This window comes from Dendrobates tinctorius, unplaced genomic scaffold, assembly GCF_039654945.1.
Source record: "Dendrobates tinctorius isolate UK_male_01 unplaced genomic scaffold, ASM3965494v1 ptg000326l, whole genome shotgun sequence".
NCBI classification, from domain to species: Eukaryota; Metazoa; Chordata; class Amphibia; order Anura; family Dendrobatidae; genus Dendrobates; species Dendrobates tinctorius.
The window spans coordinates 13,483,342-13,503,840 of record NW_027361993.1 but is presented as its reverse complement, the minus strand read 5'-3'; the positions used below and the strand labels follow the sequence as shown (position 1 = coordinate 13,503,840).

Below are 20,499 nucleotides of genomic sequence, written 5' to 3'. Positions count from 1 at the left end.
TTATCGATAGAGAATGGATTTGTTGCAGGTTTTCCCCAGTGACTTCAACTGGTAAGAAAAACAAAACCAAAAGCAAATCTGCAAATGACGATTGTAAACGTATCACTTTTCCTTTTTTTTTTTTTTTTTATAATCTCCTGTAGGAAAATTTTTAGTAACAAATCGGTGCCAAAATTTAGGCACAGATTTGACATTTGAAATGAGCTTTTGGAGAATTTTGGACAATGCAGAATTTCTACACCTTTTATTGAAATTACGATAAGTTACTTGCATTTTTTTATTGCATTTTTGGTCAGTGTCAGTTTTTACCATCTACGTTTGGTCAGTTTTTCATCAGTTTTTCTTGGATGAAAAAATGAACTGGTGGAGGTTTCTTCAGCTTTTCATATCAAACAGTCCATGAAAAAATGGACAGCACGCCAATGGCATCCGAGTGATATCTGATCTTTTCACAGATCCATAGACTTGCACTGGCGAGACTGGTCCAATATTTGGATCAAAATAGGAAGTCTCCGAGATTTTGTGCGGACCACTCAGTCTCCAAAAATACATGGACTTGTGAAAAGCTTCATAGACTCTCATAGGTACGAGTTCTATCTGTGAAAAACAAGGATAGAACTCGTAGGAGAAAAAGTGACCGTCTGAATGAGCCCTAAGGCCAAGTGTCAACAATGATTATTTGGTGTGATTTTTTTTTTTACTGGGTGATTTTTGTGCGCATTAAAAACTCAGTGTAAAGTGGATAAGATTAATATACATTTCATATCCACTGTGGGTTTATTTTACGCTGCGAAAACAGACCCGTGGTGTGTTTTTAAAATCCGCAGCACATCAAGTTTTGTGTTTTATTTATGGATTTTAACCATAGATTTGAATGAGATAAAAAAAAAACATGTGGTTTTATTTAGCTTCTGCAATACAAACGCGTGCAATCCGTACAGGACTTCATCAATAAGGTCTTATCAAATCTAAGAAACAGGAAGTTTCCAAATCAAAGTAGTTTTATTTAAAACATGAAATATCAAAGGGAGTCAAAAGCCGCAGCTTAAAAAATGTGATAAAAACACAATAAAACGCATGTAAAAAAAAAGCTAACATAGCTAATTAGTGCAGAAATGCTGCAAAAAAGCTGCAACATCAAAAAAGCATCAGATACTCATTGGGAGAACTTGGCCTAAGCGATAATATGGGAAAAAGGGATTTGAGCACTATCGTCAGTGCAGCACTCTGGTCTCAAACTCAATGTAGGGCACTAGGCCAGGTGACCCCTCTTAATGACACTGAATGGGAAGGGATGGCTCTTCCAACTCCTGGACACTTTGGCTATGTGCACACGTTGCGGATTCCGCTGCGGGTTTTTCCGCGCAGAAATGCAGGTAAAACCGCAGGTAAAGTGACCTGCGGTTTTGCCCTGCGGTTTCACACCTCTAGTATGTTAAAGGTGTGAAACCGCTGCGGAAACCGCCCAAACAATTGACATGCTGCGGTTTGTAAACCGCAGCAAAACCGCGCGGAAAAAAACTGCAGCGTGAGCACAGTGTTTTTGAAAACCCATAGGCTTTCATTGTACTGTACCATGTCAGCGGAACTGCTGCGTTTCCGCAGGGCCAAAACCGCTGCGGAAACGCAGCAGAATCCGCAACGTGTGCACACAGCCTTTGGGAGTTTGTTTCACTGGACTAATAAAAGGTTCAACAATAACAGGACATCAGCCGAATATTGCAACGTAAATGTGCCTGACCAAGGTTAACATTAAAGGGGTTGTCTGGGATATTAAGATTGATGGCCTATCCTTAGGATAAGCCATCGATTTCTGATTGCTTCTGGTGACAGTGGTGGCAGGAACTACTCAGTTACAGAGCTGCACAGCTCCATGAACAGGATAGTGGCTGAGGCCGACTGCTGCACATCCTCCCCCTATTGATTTGAATAGTTGGTGGATTTACAACATTCATCCATGGCCACTAAACAGTTTACAGTTCTGTGTTGTGCAGCTCTGCCAACACCAGAGGCAGCTGTGGGGAGCGACGCCGTGTGTAGCACCCGCACAGATCAGATATTGATGACCCACCCTAAGGATAGACCATCAATGTTAAAGTCCCAGACAACCTCTTTCATCTATATTGTGTATTTTTATTTTCATGTGATGTGTGCTTTTGTAGATTTTGCCACTCACATATATAAGAATTGTGATATATGTGTAGAAACCTAATCAAGCCTTCCCTTTCTCTAACAATAAGGTAGAACGGAAGGTTACAGATAAGGATACGTCACAATTCCGGCGAGTAACCAGTAATCGTGTCGCCTGTGCCATATGTCGTAGATTTTGCCAGAAGTGACGGCAGCTCTTTCTTCATTTTGCCATAATGTGTGAAGCTCTAAAATAGATGAAAAACACAAACAAGAAGAGTAATAAGCCACATGATAACCCCTCATACCTGAGATAATACTTACTGCACTGTGAGTATAATAACCTTCACTAATCGCTGGTGCAAGTATCGGCAGCAGTTCTTATAGTAACATTTGAGACCACATAAAGGTTCACAAACACAGATGGAAGAAAAAAAAATCTATGAAGAAAGTTGGCAACTTTAAACTCATTAGCTGATTAATTGGGGACTGATTGAAGTCTGTCTCAGATCTTTGGCACAAGAATGAATTGAAAAAAAAAACGGCTCAGGAACAATAGACATAATAAAATCTAACTTTTCTATCCTTCTCGGTCCATTATTCTTCCTGCATTTTGGATTTTGGTAAAGATGTCTGGAACCTAAAAATCTATAATCAGCATAAGGCCAGGGTCACACTTGTAAGAAACTTGCACGAGTCTCGCATCTCAATACCCAGCACTGCCGCCGGCACTAGAGACAAAGCAGATTTTGTGCAGGCGGAGTACCGGTGGGCCAGTACCCCTGGATCTCATGGTTTGTCTTTTTTGCAAATTGGATGAGGATCAGTGTCTCCACCATCTTCACAACTTTTTGAGGAAACATTGGTCTTGGTAAGAGAAGTTGTTGCCATGCATTGGATGGTTAGACGTCCGCCTAAGAAATCCATCTGGCTATACATGGTGGTATCATAGGAGCATTTTGTTTTTAAATGCAGGAAATGTCCTGTCAAGTATGATAGCAGAAACTCCACAAACCCTAACACTTCCATAAAGGATGTGCTAGACTCTAGCATTTACACTGGATCCACTTGGATGAGAGGTCTTTCATGTATCATAACAAAGTGATGAGTGGGTTTCGCTGGGCAAAGCTGGCCATCCATACATATTAGATGGCTGTCGAATCGAACAATGGTAATGCCAATCGTTCAGCAGACAGTCATCTCAGCCTTCTGTTCAATACACAGGAGCATTCGTTCGGCTGAGCGCTCCTGTGTTCTCTATGAGGGTGCCACCAGCTTATCTCCAGGAGAATGAAGTATTCAGTAGTGCGAAATTGGACATGCCCAATGGACATCTCCCTCCGATAATCAGTAGTTCGGTGCCTCCATACACATTAGAGTATTGGCTGAACCCGTTGCTATCGGTGGGATCTGCCAACATAAACCTAATGTGTATGGGGAAATGGTCTCCTGAATAAGCCAGAGAAACAGGAACCAGTATATCTGCACTGTGGATACCCCTTTCTTACTGACTTAACTTTAGGTAGGTGTGCCAGGTTTTATGAAGTTAGTTGGTAAATATTAGCGTGTGAGGTTTTCCTTTATTGATCCATAGGATATTTGGTAACTCAATCGCCCATGTAAAGACCACAGCTATATGCATGGAATTACACTGACTGCAATACCCGGTGCTGGGATATATCTGTATATACATAAGTGTGCCTTAATGCCTGTACTATTTATACGAGGTACTGTAAACTGCACACATTCCTTTAGCACATGTCTGTTTTAAGGACTGTGTGTTTCTTACAGTTATTAACAGAATAAAAAAAATAAAATTAATGTTATCTATATTCATGATAACTGCCCTCATAGTCTAACGATAAGCAATGAGGTTAATACCTGTAAAACCACCATCTGCAATATTAAACATAAATTTATATTTCCCGCTATCTTCTCGTTTCCCTTCTTCTTCTTCTTGTTTTATACAGTTGTCTCCATTCTGCTGATTCACAACTTCCTCCTTGTCATCTGCTTTGTTCTCCTCTTCTGCACAAAGAAACAATAATCCATGACTGAAATTGCAATGTTTGATTAAAAATCTCCTATCTGGTGTATACAGCTCCTATGCAGAGCTATGTTCCTCCATGGTTACATAGTTATGTTACTTTACATGTTCTGCTACATCTACTTAATAACCTAAAAACAATAGGGGAGGAAAACGGAAGACTGAAAGAAATTAACACATGAAGGGGGATCAGACTACACTCAGAAGGTAGTTCTAGTCTGTAACCATGGTAACACATAGGCCTACATGGAAGCTGTATACACAAACCACTAATTTGCTGAACTGACTCCACTACTAGCTATTTCTTGAAGAATACAACATTGAAAATGAAGACATGAAGACATTTTCGTACCATCAGCGGTACCTGATTTTGGTTCCTTGTCTTCTACTTTGTTTGGTGCATTGTTTAGTCCGGTTTTGTCTATGGCCTTTTCTTCCTGAACTACTTCTGCTATAAAATACAAAAATTATATCTTATTATTATTATTATTATTATTATTCTTAACCTATTTTAAATTTCAATGAAAATCTATATTTGTAAGGATTCAGATGTTTTACTTTCTTTAGGAACCTTTTAACCATTTTTAAGAGTGTATTCCCTATTTATAATCCTTGTCCTTTTAAAGTGACATACATCTCAAATGTTGATATTGTTTTTCCACCTTATCAAGTGATAGCATATCACTAGGGTATTCAACTACTCAATGATCAGGGTGGTCCGACCTCTGGGCTCCCCACTAATTTCAAAAATAAAAAGAGTGCTGCCTTTCTTTCCAGTTTTTCCCTGTAGAGGAGCCCTGGCTGTACATGGACCTGCGGGTCACCCCATTTACTTTACGGGATGCAGTTCCCTTTATAATGGGGGTCAGAGAACTGCTGTTCTCTGCTGTTTTTAGGGGAATATCGGTAAAGGTGGCATGCACATCGCTACGCTGACACCGTGGCAGCTTCATTCTCACAAAGGTTCCAGTGGTGGCATATTCACTATTCAGAAAATGGTGGCTTTGAACGTGAGACGACCATCATGTTATAGACAACCATCTCGGCTATCTCATACATTAATGTGACTTACAACTATTTAGCATATGATTAGTTATGCAGATTCTTGTCATGTTACTGCACTGCTACTGTTTTTCTCTTAAAAATCTAAATTTTATTTATTTTGTTAATCCACTTTTGGCTTTTAAAACTGCTTGAATCCTTCCGGGAACTCTTGATCTGATGGCAGGTCTTTTCTACATCTTCCCAAAGTTGGGACATACTGGTCGCCTCATCTGGGTATGTATACAGGTTTTTCTTCAACTCTATCCACAAGTGTTTGATTGGGTTGAGGTTTTCAGACTGTGGAGGCCAATCCAGCATCTCTACTTCATTGTCATTGAGCCATTTCTTTGCCAATCTCGATGTATGCTTCAGGTTGTTGTCCTTTCGGAACACTATGTGGAGCTTTTCATACCCATAGCACATAAGAGAGCCTAATCTATTGACTTTCGTCTCATCGCTCCAAGTCACTCATTTCCAATCTTCTATTGTCCACTTTCTTACTGATTTTCAAACTTGAGCCGACGCTTCTTATGACGATATTGAAGACTAAGCTTCTTTACCTTTTTCGGCCACCATTCCAGACTTGTGTAATGGGCGTGACACAGTCCTGGAAGGACGTCTGTGATCTCACTATTATGAAGCATACGAGCCTCCTCCACTGCCGTGTTTGTCACGTCAGAACTACTAGATTTTGGGAGATGAGCCGACTTGCTGACTCCGATATTTTGTCTGGACATCCACCTTGTGGCTTCTGATTGGATGGACGGACTTTATTTCATATTCTTCCACCTGTCATGGCGCTCACATGATGCAGTTTGGCAATTTTCTTGGCTGAGAGACCGCTATCGATGAGCTGGATGACGCTGTTTCTCTTTTCTTGGGAAATCATCTTCATGGCTGCTCCTTGATTCGAAGCAAAGACCTTTCACTTGGGAATCAACCTGATAACAAGGGCAGCATGGTGGCTCAGTGGTTAGTGCTGCAGCCTTGCAGCGCTGGAGTCCTGGGTTTGTATCCCACCAAGGACAATATCTGCAAGGAGTTTGTATGTTCTCCCCGTGTTTGCGTGGGTTTCCTCCGGGCACTCTGGTTTCCTCCCACACTCCACAGACATACTGATAGGTAATTTAGATTGTGAGCCCCATCGGGGACAGTGATGAAAATGTGTGCAAACTGTAAAGTGCTATATAAAGATTATTTATTATTATTATTACACACTGAGCTATTAGTGAAGGTGAGAACAGGTTGTGATTTGTAGTATACGGGAAGAAAAAGATTTTCCAGGAGCAAAACAGTAACAGTGCAATGACACGACAAGAATCTGCATAACTAATCATATGCCAAATAGTTACAGGTCAAATTTATGTATGAGATAGCCGAGATGATTGTCTATAAAATGATGGTAGTCTCAGGATCAAAGCAGTAGTGGATGGTGAGATATGGAGCCTGAAAGTCAGAAGTTAAAAACATTGTTACCTTTCTGCTGTCAGTGTATTTCGCTAAGAATATCAAAATACCTTTAATTAGAGACACCATTCTGTAGATATCACTATTTTGGAAACTTTGCCACTCAACGAGTTGGGTTGATAAGATGGGAGACCTTTCTCTTAAGGCTACATTCACTCGTAGCGGAACTCCCGCGGAAATTACAGCGAGAATTCCGAATTCCATTCCGCGGGAAAATCGCATTTTAAATTCCCGCAATTTTCCCGCGGAAAAACTAGCATTTTGAAAGCGTAATTAGCTTGCAGAATTGCTAGTATTTTCCAAGCGATCTGTAGCATCGCTTGGAGAACTGGTTGACAGGTTGGTCACACTCGTCAAACATAGTGTTTGACGAGTGTGACCAACTTTTTACTATTGAGGCTGCCTATGCGGCATCAATAGTAAAAGATAGGATATAAAAAAAATATATATATATTGTTATTCTTACCTTCCGACGTCCCGCGCAACCTTCCCGCCTCTCTCCACGCTCCCGGTCCCAGTAATCCTTTGCGAGAATTACCGCGATGACGTCCGTTCTCGCGGGATCGCGACGTCTCGCGAATGACCGCGAGACTTCACGATCCCGCGAGAACGGACGTCATCGCTCGCAAAGGATTACTGGGACCGGGAGCGTGGAGAGAGGCGGGAAGGCTGCGCGGGACGTCGGAAGGTGAGAACAACAATATTTTTTATTTTAAATTCTATTTTTTACAGGGATATGGTACTCAAAGCCCGGAGGACAGTCTCCTCTCCTCCGGACCGTGGGTACCATCCGCAAATGTTCTGCTTAGTTTCCGCAACAATGCAATCCTATGGGTGCGGGATCGCCGTGATTCCGCTAAATTAATGAGCATGCTGCGATTCCGCCGTGGTAAAAACCGCAGCATTAGCACAGCATTGCGGAATCCCATAGGAATGCATGGGATGCTTATTTTTCGTGTTTCCGCGGCAAAACCGCCGCGAAAAAAATCGCCACGTGTGAACATAGCCTTAAGCTCCTTACAGTACCTTTCAAGAGCTCTCAGAGAAAGGACCCATTAAAAATCATCGATAAACTACACTCAGAAACAAGACAGGAAACTGAAGAATGAAATTTTGGATCTAGTACATGATGGAGAACACAAAAATTTACCTTTAGGGCTCTTGTTTACCACCATTTCTTTCTCATCTTCTTCCTCCCCAGATTCCTTTTTTGGCTTTTCATTCGATTCTTGACATTCTGTACTTTCCTCAACATCTTCCTTTTCCAGTTTAGTTGAAGGCTACAAGTAAAACCATCTTAAGTGAATCTTTATAACTATAATGCCACCTTTTTTCTAGCCGGTATGGATCTGATTGTTGGCAGTTTTCCATCATCAATTCCAGTTTCAATTGTTCCACATTTCAGTCTTTGAAATTAACAAAGCAATTATAAAATACTGATTTTTGGATGCTTACAGGGGAATCTGTCAGTAAGATCAGCCCCCTTTCCCATCCCAAACCACATATATGGGCTTACAGGTTTATGAAATATAAGTCTATCAATACTTTTATATCATCTATCTGCTGCTGCATTGCTGAGAAATTTTCATTCATATGCAAATGATGAATAAAGTGCTTTGTGAGTGAATGAGGACTTAAGGGGCCACTGCCTCCAGAGCTTGTTTTCTTCCTCAGCACTGGGCTCTATAACTTGATTTAACAGCCTTTGTGACTTCAGTTGCCAGGTGCTTGGCAAGGAAACCAAGACAGTGAGCTATAAATCAAGGTTAAGAAGCTGGTGCTTGGCAGTGAAACAAGCTCTGGAGCCAGAGGCTCTTGACATGTTCTGTCATGCCCAGATGACTTAATACCTGATTTGCATATGAATGAAAATGCTAATTTCTCGGGAATGCAGCAACAGATATAAGATATAAAAGAGTTGATGGATTTAAATTTTAAAGACATACATGCTCATATATGCAGTTTGGGGGAGGGAAATGTGGGGGTTGATCTTACCAACAGATTCCTTTTAATTGCAATATTTAGGGTTATAATCTCACCAAATAATTAGAATCTGCTGGTTTTTAGCAAAGGATTCTGATTTAATTAAAATTTAAATTTCATTTTAAACACGTTTTCTTTATCCACTGAAATGGATGACTACAAGAGCGCAGGAACCAAAACAAGCTCTAAAACCACAGGAGAAAATATTGCAATTTATGGACGAGGATTCATGCATCCAGCTAATGTAATTTATCTACAAAGTGATACCCCATCAAATCATTAACCAGAAAGAGATGCAACCGTAAATGGATAAATTACATTATGAGATAACTTTACTAACAAAATCTTATTTCTGCATCTCTGGAGATATGGACAAATGGCTTTCAAAAGACTAAAAGACCCTCTGGAAGGAATGGATTTTTATTATATATATATATTTTTATGTACCTCCATAACATAATGTGCATGAAATGAAAAGAGACTGGAAATTGTAAAAAAATAAATAAAATGACTATAATTTAACCTGAATTTCTGAAGGCTTGGTCTTCTGCTCCGCAGGCTCCAACTCCTCAGACAATGTACTCTGTGTTTCTACTTTTTCTAGAAAAGAAAACCAGGATTTCTATGGTCGATCCGTTCGATTACATATAATTAGTTTATGGGTATATTGCATTCAATCGCGTTGGTAATGTATTGTGGATGAAAGTGAATGAAGCTAGAACAGGCAAAGTATTATCAATGAAAATGAAATCGTCAAAGTGCTGTGATTCATGAATGAAGGTGGACCAGGGCATAGATTCTGAGTAAACATACAATATCCAATGTAATGAATGTAATGTGAATGGTTTTGGCATAAGAGATGTATGTGCAAACCCTGGTTTCTATTGTGCAGCACTCATTGTCCTCCATGTGGATGATGATTTTTGTAGGAAACTTAATAGATGGTTTAAGCAGGTACCATATAAGTTGGATGGTATAAGCAATCACTTTTGGTACTATGCCCGCCAATAAGGAGGGTATGGGTGTGCAGGGGGCACTTATACTGAAGAAACAGTAGTCTTTGTGATTCTGCTTTATTATAAAGTACCTGGCACGGGGGTTGTTCCTGACGGCAGGGGTGCTGGACTCGCTGGAACTGGTGTGGTGGGATCTGATGAAACAACGTCAAAGCATTTCTTGATCTCTGCACCCTCGGGAATCATATCTGGTGTACTGTACTTGCCATTGACTTGTTCAAATTCCTGAACCTGAATACAAAAAAAATCATAAAAATTAAAGAAGATAAAACCTAAACTGCAAAGCCCTGACCGTTTATTTCCCATAGGACCAGTTATTGCCTGGTTTATGTTCTACAATATGCCATGCAATTGGGCAAGGTAATTATGACGGCAGAAGATAATGTGATAATATGACGCAGGGAATCACAATGATGGCCATAAATATCAGGTTTGGATTACATAAGTAATTTAGCTTTGAGTAAAGGTGCAGTCAGACGGCTGTATAACACGGACGACGATCGAATCGCAGTACACGGACTGGCCGTCGGCTCTCCTGACCTGAACATGACAGCTGCATATAAATACATGTTGTCACATTCGGGTCAGGAGCGCCAAGCATCAGTCCAAGCATTGCGATGCGATCGTTGTCTGTGTTATATGGCCGTCTGACTGCGCCCTAAGGCTCTAATACACCCTAGATAGGGGTTGGCTGAATAATGGTTTGTCCGATTGCTCAGCCAGCAGCTATTTCAACCATTTCTCCCATTTAGTGATAAGCCGCAAACAGAGACATGGCAGCGGCGTTCTCATAGTGTTCTCTATGAGAGCGCCACTGCCATGTTTCTGGAGGTGGCTTATCATTAAAAGGACAAAAGGATCAGCAGTCCGGAATCAACTTGCCGGATCCTCATCTACCCCAACATCATCTATTGGGGTTTCTATACACATTAGCTCATCCACTGAACCTATCGAAATCAGCGGATTTGGCCGAAGTTAGTCTAATTTGTAAGGAGGCCTTAAGACTGGTTCAACAAACAGGATCCACCCAGTTTATAAATACACAAAACTGATCTGTTTGATTTTGGTCTTGTCAATCTGTGTGATCAGTCACGATCAGTTGGCCAACTGTCAAACCGCTAAGAGAAAACATTTTGTAGGTGTACGTGGCTACGGTCAAGTACTACATATCCACCCCCTATTCATATCAATGGGTGACGATGCTTGGCACCCGGCCGCGGATATTATACAGTTGATGGAGCTGTGCTGTGCACGTCTGCGACTGAGCACTTCTGCCTGCCACTGGCACAAGGTTATCGGGAGTACCAGGTGTTGCACCCTCACTGATCAGATATCTCTGAACATTTTTAAGGTTTTATGGGGATAACCTTACTCCATCGTGTTCTGCTTGGATAAAATAGTAAAATGTTACTCAACCTTCCCAGGTCCAGTGTTGTGGTTGAACTGCTGCCCTGGTCTTTGTGGACAGGTTGCAGCGGTGATATCATGACACCATGAGCCCCGTCACACATAGCGACGGACCAGCGATCCCAACAACGATATGACCTTGTCAAGATCGCTGGTGTGTCGCTACATGATCGCTGGTGAGCTGCCAAACAGGCAGCTTCACCAGCGATCAGCACCAGCGACACGCGGGTAACAAGTGACGCACGTCACTTAGTTACCCACTGTGTACCTTAGTTACCAGCGCGCTGGTGCAGGCATCTGGTAACCAAGGTACACATCGGGTTTCTAAGCGGCGCGCAGCACTTAGAAACCCAATGTGTACCTTGGTTACCAGCTCCCTGCACTAGCGCGCTGGTAACTAAGGTACACATCGGGTTTCTAAGAGTTGCTCGCCGCTTAGAAACCCGATGTGTACCTTAGTTATCAGCGCCAGCTCGCTGATCGCTAGTCTCCCGCCTGCCACACGCAGCGATGCGTGCTGGCCAGCGGGAGACCAGCGATCAAAAAAATGTTCTGGCCATTCCAGGACCATCAGCGATACCCGGCAGGGGGGCCAGTCGCTGGTAAGTGTCACACACAGCAATCTCGCTGGTGAGATCGCTGTTGCGTCACAAAACTTGTGACTCAGCAGCGATCTCGCTAGCGAGATCGCTGTGTATGATGGGGGCTTTACACACATGATCATTGCAGATAATCTCTAGCTCAGGGACTTGTGCCCCAGTGATTAGCTGCAGCAGTCATATGGGCTGAGGCAAATTTTCCCAGAAAATCCCTTTAATGAAATCACTAGTAATGATACACTGATATAAAGCCAGATGTCACCCTTCACATACAGTGTGGTGGTTACACGGCTATTATTCCACGTACCTTTGTTTTTAGTGCAAACATTTACTCACCCACCTTCTTTCGAACCAGTGACATGACTCCGATCCTGGTGAGGACATGTTGTCGGGATAGTCCTTCTCTAGGGACCCCATCGGCAAAGGTTTCTGCCCCATCCGCTCCAGGTTCACATAGGTGTCTCATAAATAAGGAGACGTACGCCCTGCACAGAGGATTCATTGTAAATATGTATACCTGACAGTGCATCATGGAGAGAGCAAGGAGCGCAGAAACATCCTATGAGCGCCACCAGCCATCAGACAAGCAGGGAGCCGTGCTCCAGGAGGTACCTATGAAATCCGATCATTCGGAAAAAATTCTCTCATTTTCAGATTATTTCTCATTTTTCAGTATTATTTCTTATAGGAATGTTATAAGATGTCAATGGCACGGAGCTGCAGCTGTAACAGTCCATTGACTTCAGCTGAATGGCGAAGTGTAAAGTTCAAATGCCGACACTGAACTCTGCTGCCCTCTAGTGATGAGCAACTTTCAAGTAGTGTTCACAAGATTAACACGCCATTTCTTTATTTTCTTTTTTTCATTTGCTTCAATTTACAAATTATATGACCCAACCTGTAACACAATATGACCTTCATTTTATAATTTTCTTGGTTTGGAAAAAAATCAGATGTGGGAAAGTTAAAGGGAATTAGTTCCTCTCTCCCTTTTATTTTGGTATGAAAGGTGCAGATCTTTATTATAACACTTGGTCCTTGAAAAAACAGTCCAATCATGATGCTTTTTATTTGACAAATTAATAACAAAAAAAAAAGACACGACTGTGAAATGAGGAATCATGGTACCTGAATTCTTTCTCACTCTTTCCTCGGAGATCCCGAACGAGCCAGTGTGAATTAAAGGCATCCTGTGGTGGCATTCCCCATCTCATGATGGCATTTAGGAAGGCTTTACGTTGTCGAGCATTGAACCCAAGAACCTTGTAATAACAAAAAAAGTGTTAATATTCAATGAGTAAGTGGCACAAAGAGCCAAATGTGTGTGTGTGTGTATATATATTTATATATACATATATATATATTAGCTGAAGAGCCCGGCGTTGCCCGTGCATAGTAACTAACTGTGGTTAGTTTTAACAAATTATAATGATTATCCTCCATCCCATAGTCCAGTGCCAATATACCCATCACACATCCTCCATCACATAGTCTCGTGCCCATATATACCCATCATACATACTGTATCCTCCATCCCATAGTCCCATGTCCATATACCCATCACACATATCCTCCATCCCATAGTCCCATGCCCATAAACCCATTATAGATATCCTCTATCCCATAGTCCTGTGCCCATATACCCATCATACACATCCTCTATCCCATAGTCCTGTGACCATATACCCATCAAACATATCCTCCATCTCATAGTCCAATGCCATATACCCATCATATATATCCTCCATAGCATAGTCCCGTGCACATATACCCATCATACAACCTCTATCCCATAGTTCCGTGCCCATATACCAATCACACATCCTCCATTCCATAGTCCAGTACCCATGTACCATCACACATCCTCTATCCCATAATCCCGTGCCCATATACCCATCATACTTATCCTCCATCACATAGAGCCGTGCCCATATACCCATCATACATATCCTCCATCCCATAGTCCCGTGCCCATATACCCATCATACATATCCTCCATCCCATAGTCCCGTGCCCATATACCCATCATACATATCCTCCATCCCATAGTCCCATGTCCATATACCCATCATACATATCCTCCATCTCAGTCCCGTGCCCATATACCCATCATACATATCCTTCATCCCATAGCCCCGTGTCCATATACCCATCATACATATCCTCCATCTCATAGTACCGTGTCCATATACCCATCACACATCCTCTATCCTATAGTCCATTGCACACATATCCATCATACAAATCCTTCATCCCATAGTCCCGTGCCCATATACCCAGCACACATCCTCCATCCCATATTCCAGTGCCCATATACCCATCACACATACTCTATCCTATAGTCGAGTGCCCATATACCCATCAAATCCTCCATCCCATAGTCCTGTGCCCATATACCCATCACACATCCTACATCCCATAGTCCCGTGCCCATATACCAATCATACATCCTCCATCGCATAGTCCAGTGCCCATATACCCATCATACATATCCTTCATCCCATAGTCCCGTGTCCATATACCCATCATACATATCTCCTCCATCCCATAGTACCGTGCCCATATACCCATCACACATCCTCTATCCTATAGTCCAGTGCACACATACCCATCATACAAATCCTTCATCCCATAGTCCCGTGCCCATATACCCATCACACATCCTCCATCCCATAGTCCAGTACCCATATACCCATCAAACATCTTCTACCCCATAGTCCAGTGCCCATATACCCATCACACATCCTCCATCCCATAGTCCAGTACCCATATACCCATCAAACATCTTCTACCCCAAAGTCCAGTGCCCATATACCCATCACACATCCTCTATCCTATAGTCGAGTGCCCATATACCCATCATACAAATCCTCCATCCCATAGTCCTGTGCCCAAATACCCATCACGCATCCTCTATCCCATAGTCCCGTGCCCATATACCCATTATACACACCCTCCATCCCATAGTCTCGTGCCCATATACCCATTACCCATCCTCCATCCCATAGTCCCGAGCTGGGTGGCGCTGAGGAGGGAGTTCCTGGAGATGTGCTGTTATGTAACCTGGCAGTGTGGCTCTGTGTGCGGCCGCTGATGATGCGATTTTCTATGCCGGGAACAATAGAACCTGGTAGTAATAGATGAGGTGGTGATTCATTTCTGTCATGTGCTCTCTGCTCCTTTCTGGGGGGCAGACAATGGCTGGGAGCTTATGTTTCCGGGGATGCTAGATTTCTCCCACTCGGTCAGTGTCTGCTGAGGTGTTGTGGAGCAGGAAAACTGTCGCTCATAGCAACCAATCACAGCTCAGCTTTCACAGCTTTCATCTTTAAAACAACTCTGGTGATATGAAAAATGCTTAGTGATTGGTTGCTATGGGCAACACAGGCAGTGTAATCTGTTGTAGTAAAGAAGATGTGCCTATGAAATATATATATATTAGATATTTATTATATATATAATAGATTAGATATTTATTATATATACAGTAAATATATATGTATATATTAGATATTTATTATACGGGGCTTTGTGTGTCGAGTGTGGCTAGGCTTGATACCACATTATTCACTACAATATCCCACATCATCCTATCAGCCAGAGCCACCGGACTACTACCCCTAATATCCCACATCGTCCCGTCAGCCAGAGCCACCGGACTACTAATATCCCACATCATCCCGTCAGCCAGAGCCACCGGACTACTACCCCTAATATCCCACATCATCCTATCACAGCCGCCGGACTCCTACCCCTAATATCCCACATCGTCCCGTCAGCCAGAGCCACCGGACTACTAATATCCCACATCGTCCCGTCAGCCAGAGCCACCGGACTACTACCCCTAATATCCCACATCGTCCCGTCAGCCAGAGCCACCGGACTACTAATATCCCACATCGTCCCGTCAGCAAGAGCCACCGGACTACTAACCCTAATATTCCACATCATCCCGTCAGAGCCACAGGACTACTACCCCTAATATCCAACATCATCCCATCAGCCAGGGCCACCAGACAACTACCACTAATATCCCACATCATCCGGTCACAGACGCCGGACTACTCCCCCTAATATCCCACATCATCCCGTCAGCCAGAGCCGCCAGACTACTACCACTAATATCCCACATCATCCCGTCAGCCAGAGCCACCGGACTACTCCCCCTAATATCCCACATCATCCCGTCAACCAAAGCTACCGGACTACTACCACTAATATCCCACATCATTCTGTCAGCCAGAGCCACCGGACTACTACCCCTAATATCCCACATCATCCCATCAGCCAGAGCCACCGGACTACTACCCCTAATATCCCACATCATCCCGTCAGCCTGGGATCAGAACCAGAGTGCTTAGTGGAACAGTCCTAACTTTCATACCAATGATCCCTTTAATAGTAGCCTGGGGTGAGAATCAGAGCAGGGATTTACCCTAACTTCCATACCGGAGATCCGTTTAAGAGAGGCCTGGGGTCAGTACCAAAGCGCAGCGTGGATTTGCCCTCACTTCCATACCGGGGATCCCTTTAAGAGAGACTGGGATAAGAACCAGAGCGCTCAGTGGATTTGCTGTGACTTGCATACCAATGCATACCAATGATCCCTTTAATAGAACCCTGGGGTCAGAATCAGAGCGTTGAGGGATTGCCCTAATTTCCATATAGGAAATCCCTTTAAGAGAGCCTGGGGTGAGAACCAAAGCGCTGGATGGATTTGCCCTGACTTCCATACCGGAGATCCCTTAAGAAAGGCCTGGGGTCAGTACCAAAGCGCAGAGTGCATTTTCCCTAACTTCCATACCAATGATCCCTTTAAGAGATCCTGGGGTCAGAACCACAGAGCTGAGTGGAACGGTTCTAACTTCCATACCAGGGATCCCTTTAAAAGGAACCTTTTCCCCCCCCTTCAGGCGTTTTTAAGTAAAAGAGATACCTTGTGCAGCACTAATGCTGCATTCTCTCAAGGTGGCTCTGTTACTTAGCTTCCGTTCCAACTCAGAAATAATAGTTTATAAAATTGTTCAAAAATACCTGAATTTTGACAGGGGGGCAGGTCTTTCCCCCTCTGACAGATGCCTCGCATCCATCAGTCATTTCGTATTTTGCGCCGCCTCCTTAGTTTTCTTTTGAAATGCTGGTGCCTGCGCTGTACTATAGTTTCGTGGAAATGCGCAGTTAGCGCTGCCCGACGCGCCTGTGCTCTCAGATCACAACCTGGCCTTCATATCGCGTGGCCACAGATCCCGCCCCGCAGTCGCTTATCATTTATTCACACTGCGGGGCTGGGAATCTTGGGCATGCGCAGCAGTTCTCTGCGGCTCTCATAAAAAAGCATATCAAGAAAAGAACACTGTCCCTACTGTGAAACATGGAGGAGGATCTGTAATGTTCGGCTGCTTTGCTGCATCTGGCACAGGGTGTCTAGAATCTGTGCAGGGTACAATGAAATTTCAAGATTATCAAGGGACTCTAGAGAGAAATGTGCTGCCCAGTGTCAGAAAGCTTGGTCTCAGTCACAGGTCATGGGTCTTGCAACAGAATAATGACCAAAAACACACTGCTAAAAACACCAAAGAATGGCTAAGAGGAAAACATTGGACTATTCTGAAGTGGCCTTGTATGAGCCCTGACCTAAATCCTATTGAGCATCTTTGGAATAGGAAACCTTCAAACACGAGACAACTGGGGCAGTTTGCTCTTGAGGAGTGGGCCAAAATACCTGTCGAGGTGCAGAAGTCTCATTGACAGTTACAGGAATCGTTTGATTGCAGTGATTGCCTCGAAAGGTTGTGCAACAAAATATTAAGTTAAGGCTACCATCATTTCTGTCCAGGCCTATTTCATGAGTTTTATTTTTTTTTTTTATTCTGTGGAAGCATGGTTAAAAAGCAATGTCTGACTTTCATTTGTTCATTTCCATAGATTTTTGATTTATTATTACTTTTGTCAGATTCAAGTTATTTCTGTCAACATTGTGGGTTTTTCTGTCATTAAACGAGGGGTACCAACAGTTTTGACCACGTGTGTGTGATATATATATTTACTTTGTAAATACATTACATTACTTATCCTGTACTGATCCTGAGTTATATCCTGTATTATACTCCAGAGCTGCACTCACTATTCTGCTGGTGCATACATTACATTACTGATCCTGTACTGATTCTGAGTTACATCCTGTATTATACTCCAGAGCTGCACTCACTATTCTGCTGGTGCAGTCACTGTGTACATACATTACATTACCAATCCTGTACTGATCCTGAGTTTCATCCTGTATTATACTCCAGAGCTGCACTCACTATTCTGCTGGTGGAGTCACTGTGTACATATATTACATTACTGATTCTGAGTTACATCCTGTATTATACTCCATAGCGGCACTTACTATTCTGCTGGTGCAGTCACTGTGTACATACATTATATTACATTACTGATCCTGAGTTACATCCTGTATTATACCCCAGAGCTGCACTCACTATTCTGTTGGTGCAGTCACTATGTACATAAATTACATTACTGATCCTGTATTGATCCTGTGTTACATCCTGGATTATACTCCAGAGCTGCACTCACTATTCTGCTGGTGCAGTCACTGTGTACATATATTACATTACATTACTGATCCTGAGTTACATCCTGTATTATACTCCAGAGCAGCACTCGCTATTCTGCTGGTGCAGTCACTGTGTACATATATTACATTACATTACTGATCCTGAGTTACATCCTGTATTATACTCCAGAGCTGCACTCACTATTCTGCTGGTGCAGTCACTGTGTACATACATTAGTTATCCGGTACTGATCCTGAGTTACATCCTGTATTATATCCCAGAGCTGCACTCACTATTCTGCTGGTGCAGTCACTGTGTACATATATTACATTACATTACTGATCCTGAGTTATATCCTGCATTATACTCCAGAGCAGCACTCACTATTCTGCTGGTGCAGTCACTGTGTACATATATTACATTGCATTACTGATCCTGAGTTACATCTTGCATTATACCCCAGAGCTGCACTCACTACTCTGTTGGTGCAGTCACTGTGTACATACAGTACTTTACTGATCCTGTATTGATCCTGAGTTACATTCTGTATTTTACTCCAGAGCTGCACTCACTACTCTGCTGGTGCAGTCACTGTGTACATACATTACTTAACCGGTACTGATCCTGAGTTACATCCTGTATTATATCCCAGAGCTGCACTCACTATTCTGCTGGTGCCGTCACTGTGTACATATATTATATTACATTACTGATCCTGAGTTACATCCTGTATTATACCCCAGAGCTGCACTCACTATTCTGTTGGTGCAGTCACTGTGTACATACATTACTTTACTGATCCTGTATTGATCCTGAGTTACATCCTGTATTATACCCCAGTGCTGCACTCACTATTCTGTTGGTGCAGTCACTGTGTACATACATTACATTACTTATCCTGTACTGATCCTGAGTTACATCCTGTATTATACCCCAGAGCTGCACTCACTATTCTGTTGGTGCAGTCACTGTGTACATACAGTACATTACATTACTTATCTTGTACTGATCCTGAGTTACATCCTGTATTATACCCCAGAGCTGCACTCACTATTCTGTTGGTGCAGTCACTGTGTACATACATTACTTTACTGATCCTGTATTGATCCTGAGTTACATCCTGTATTATACCCCAGAGCTGCACTCACTATTCTGCTGGTGTAGTCACTTTGTACATACATTACTGATCCTGTATTGATCCTGAGTTACATCCTGTATTATACTCCAGAGCTGCACTCACTATTCTGCTGGTGCAGTTACTATGTACATACATTATATTACTGATCCTGTATTGATCCTGAATTACATCCTGTATTATACCCCAGAGCTGCACTCACTATTGTGCTGGTGGATTTACTGGGTCCATAAGATAGGGAAATATTTATTGATCGATATGGGTCTCAGCAGGGGTTCCTGAGGACCGGGCTCTACAGAACCCTGTCTGTGTGAAGTCATGTATGCTTATCCTTTGCTTTATTCTTTCTCTATTGGATTGGCAGAGATAGCCAAATCCAGCTCATATGGACTCTGCAGAGCTCTGTTCTAAACACTGTAGGGGGCTCAGAGGTTGGACCCCCAGCAAACAATAAGTTACCTCTATCCATGGGACAATCTGCTTCTGGGTTTCGAGCCTTTCTTGGCCATACTGCTCTGGCTCTTCTGGATCTATGACTCTCTGGCACAACTTCAGGACTCTCACTGTCACTCTCACACACGCACCATTAGTTGTCCATGCTAACAGCCCATGGATACGTCCCTAGACAGACAGGCTAACCCTACTGCTCCTACAGGTTCACCAGACACCACACATGGCCTCAACACATTCTTCCCCCAGGTGCCACAGACTGCCATTATATAAATTCCCCTTAGGCTACTTTCACACATCAGTTTTTTGCCGTCAGGCAGGATCCCGCTATTTTTAGAAAAAACGGATCCGGCATAGATTTTGGAGAACTGTAGAAACGGATCCGTTTTTCTGCCGGATCCGTCTTGCAGGTTATATCTGTTTCCTGGGGGCTGGCCAATTGGATCTGAGCATGCGCAGACTTAAAAAAACGGATCCGGTGGCTGGATCCGTCTTTTTCTGGATCCGGCGCATTCCGGTGCCCATAGACTTTCATTGTGGCAAAAAGCCGGAAGCGCCGGATCCTACCAAGGGTGTATAATATTTTTACCCCCTGTAAGATGGCAGCTGGACGAGTCCTTGACAGGATATACATGTCATTACGGCTATGTGAGCTCGGAAG

The 20,499-nt window shown here is 42.9% G+C and overlaps 1 protein-coding gene across 8 annotated transcripts in view; it reads right to left on the bottom strand.

Annotated features, from left to right (window-relative positions):
- The window catches only part of CHD5 (chromodomain helicase DNA binding protein 5), a 231,290-nt gene that overhangs the window by 15,693 nt on the left and 195,098 nt on the right, over positions 1 to 20,499 (bottom strand). For 5 of the 8 annotated variants that reach the window (XR_012227155.1, XM_073561775.1, XM_073561774.1 and 2 more), the window contains exons 29-36: positions 12,822 to 12,955; positions 12,034 to 12,178; positions 9,759 to 9,918; positions 9,195 to 9,271; positions 7,839 to 7,968; positions 4,530 to 4,628; positions 4,012 to 4,158; positions 2,270 to 2,378 (exon numbers count right to left, since the gene is read on the bottom strand). Coding sequence is in view for 7 of the 8 variants with exons in the window: in XM_073561775.1 (XP_073417876.1) it covers positions 2,270 to 2,378; positions 4,012 to 4,158; positions 4,530 to 4,628; positions 7,839 to 7,968; positions 9,195 to 9,271; positions 9,759 to 9,918; positions 12,034 to 12,178; positions 12,822 to 12,955 (1,001 nt within the window). In the remaining variant the exon portion in view is untranslated. The remainder of the gene's footprint in view (positions 1 to 2,269; positions 2,379 to 4,011; positions 4,159 to 4,529; positions 4,629 to 7,838; positions 7,969 to 9,194; positions 9,272 to 9,758; positions 9,919 to 12,033; positions 12,179 to 12,821; positions 12,956 to 20,499) is intronic. The other 3 variants (XM_073561770.1, XM_073561772.1, XM_073561771.1) reach the window with 3 other exon arrangements.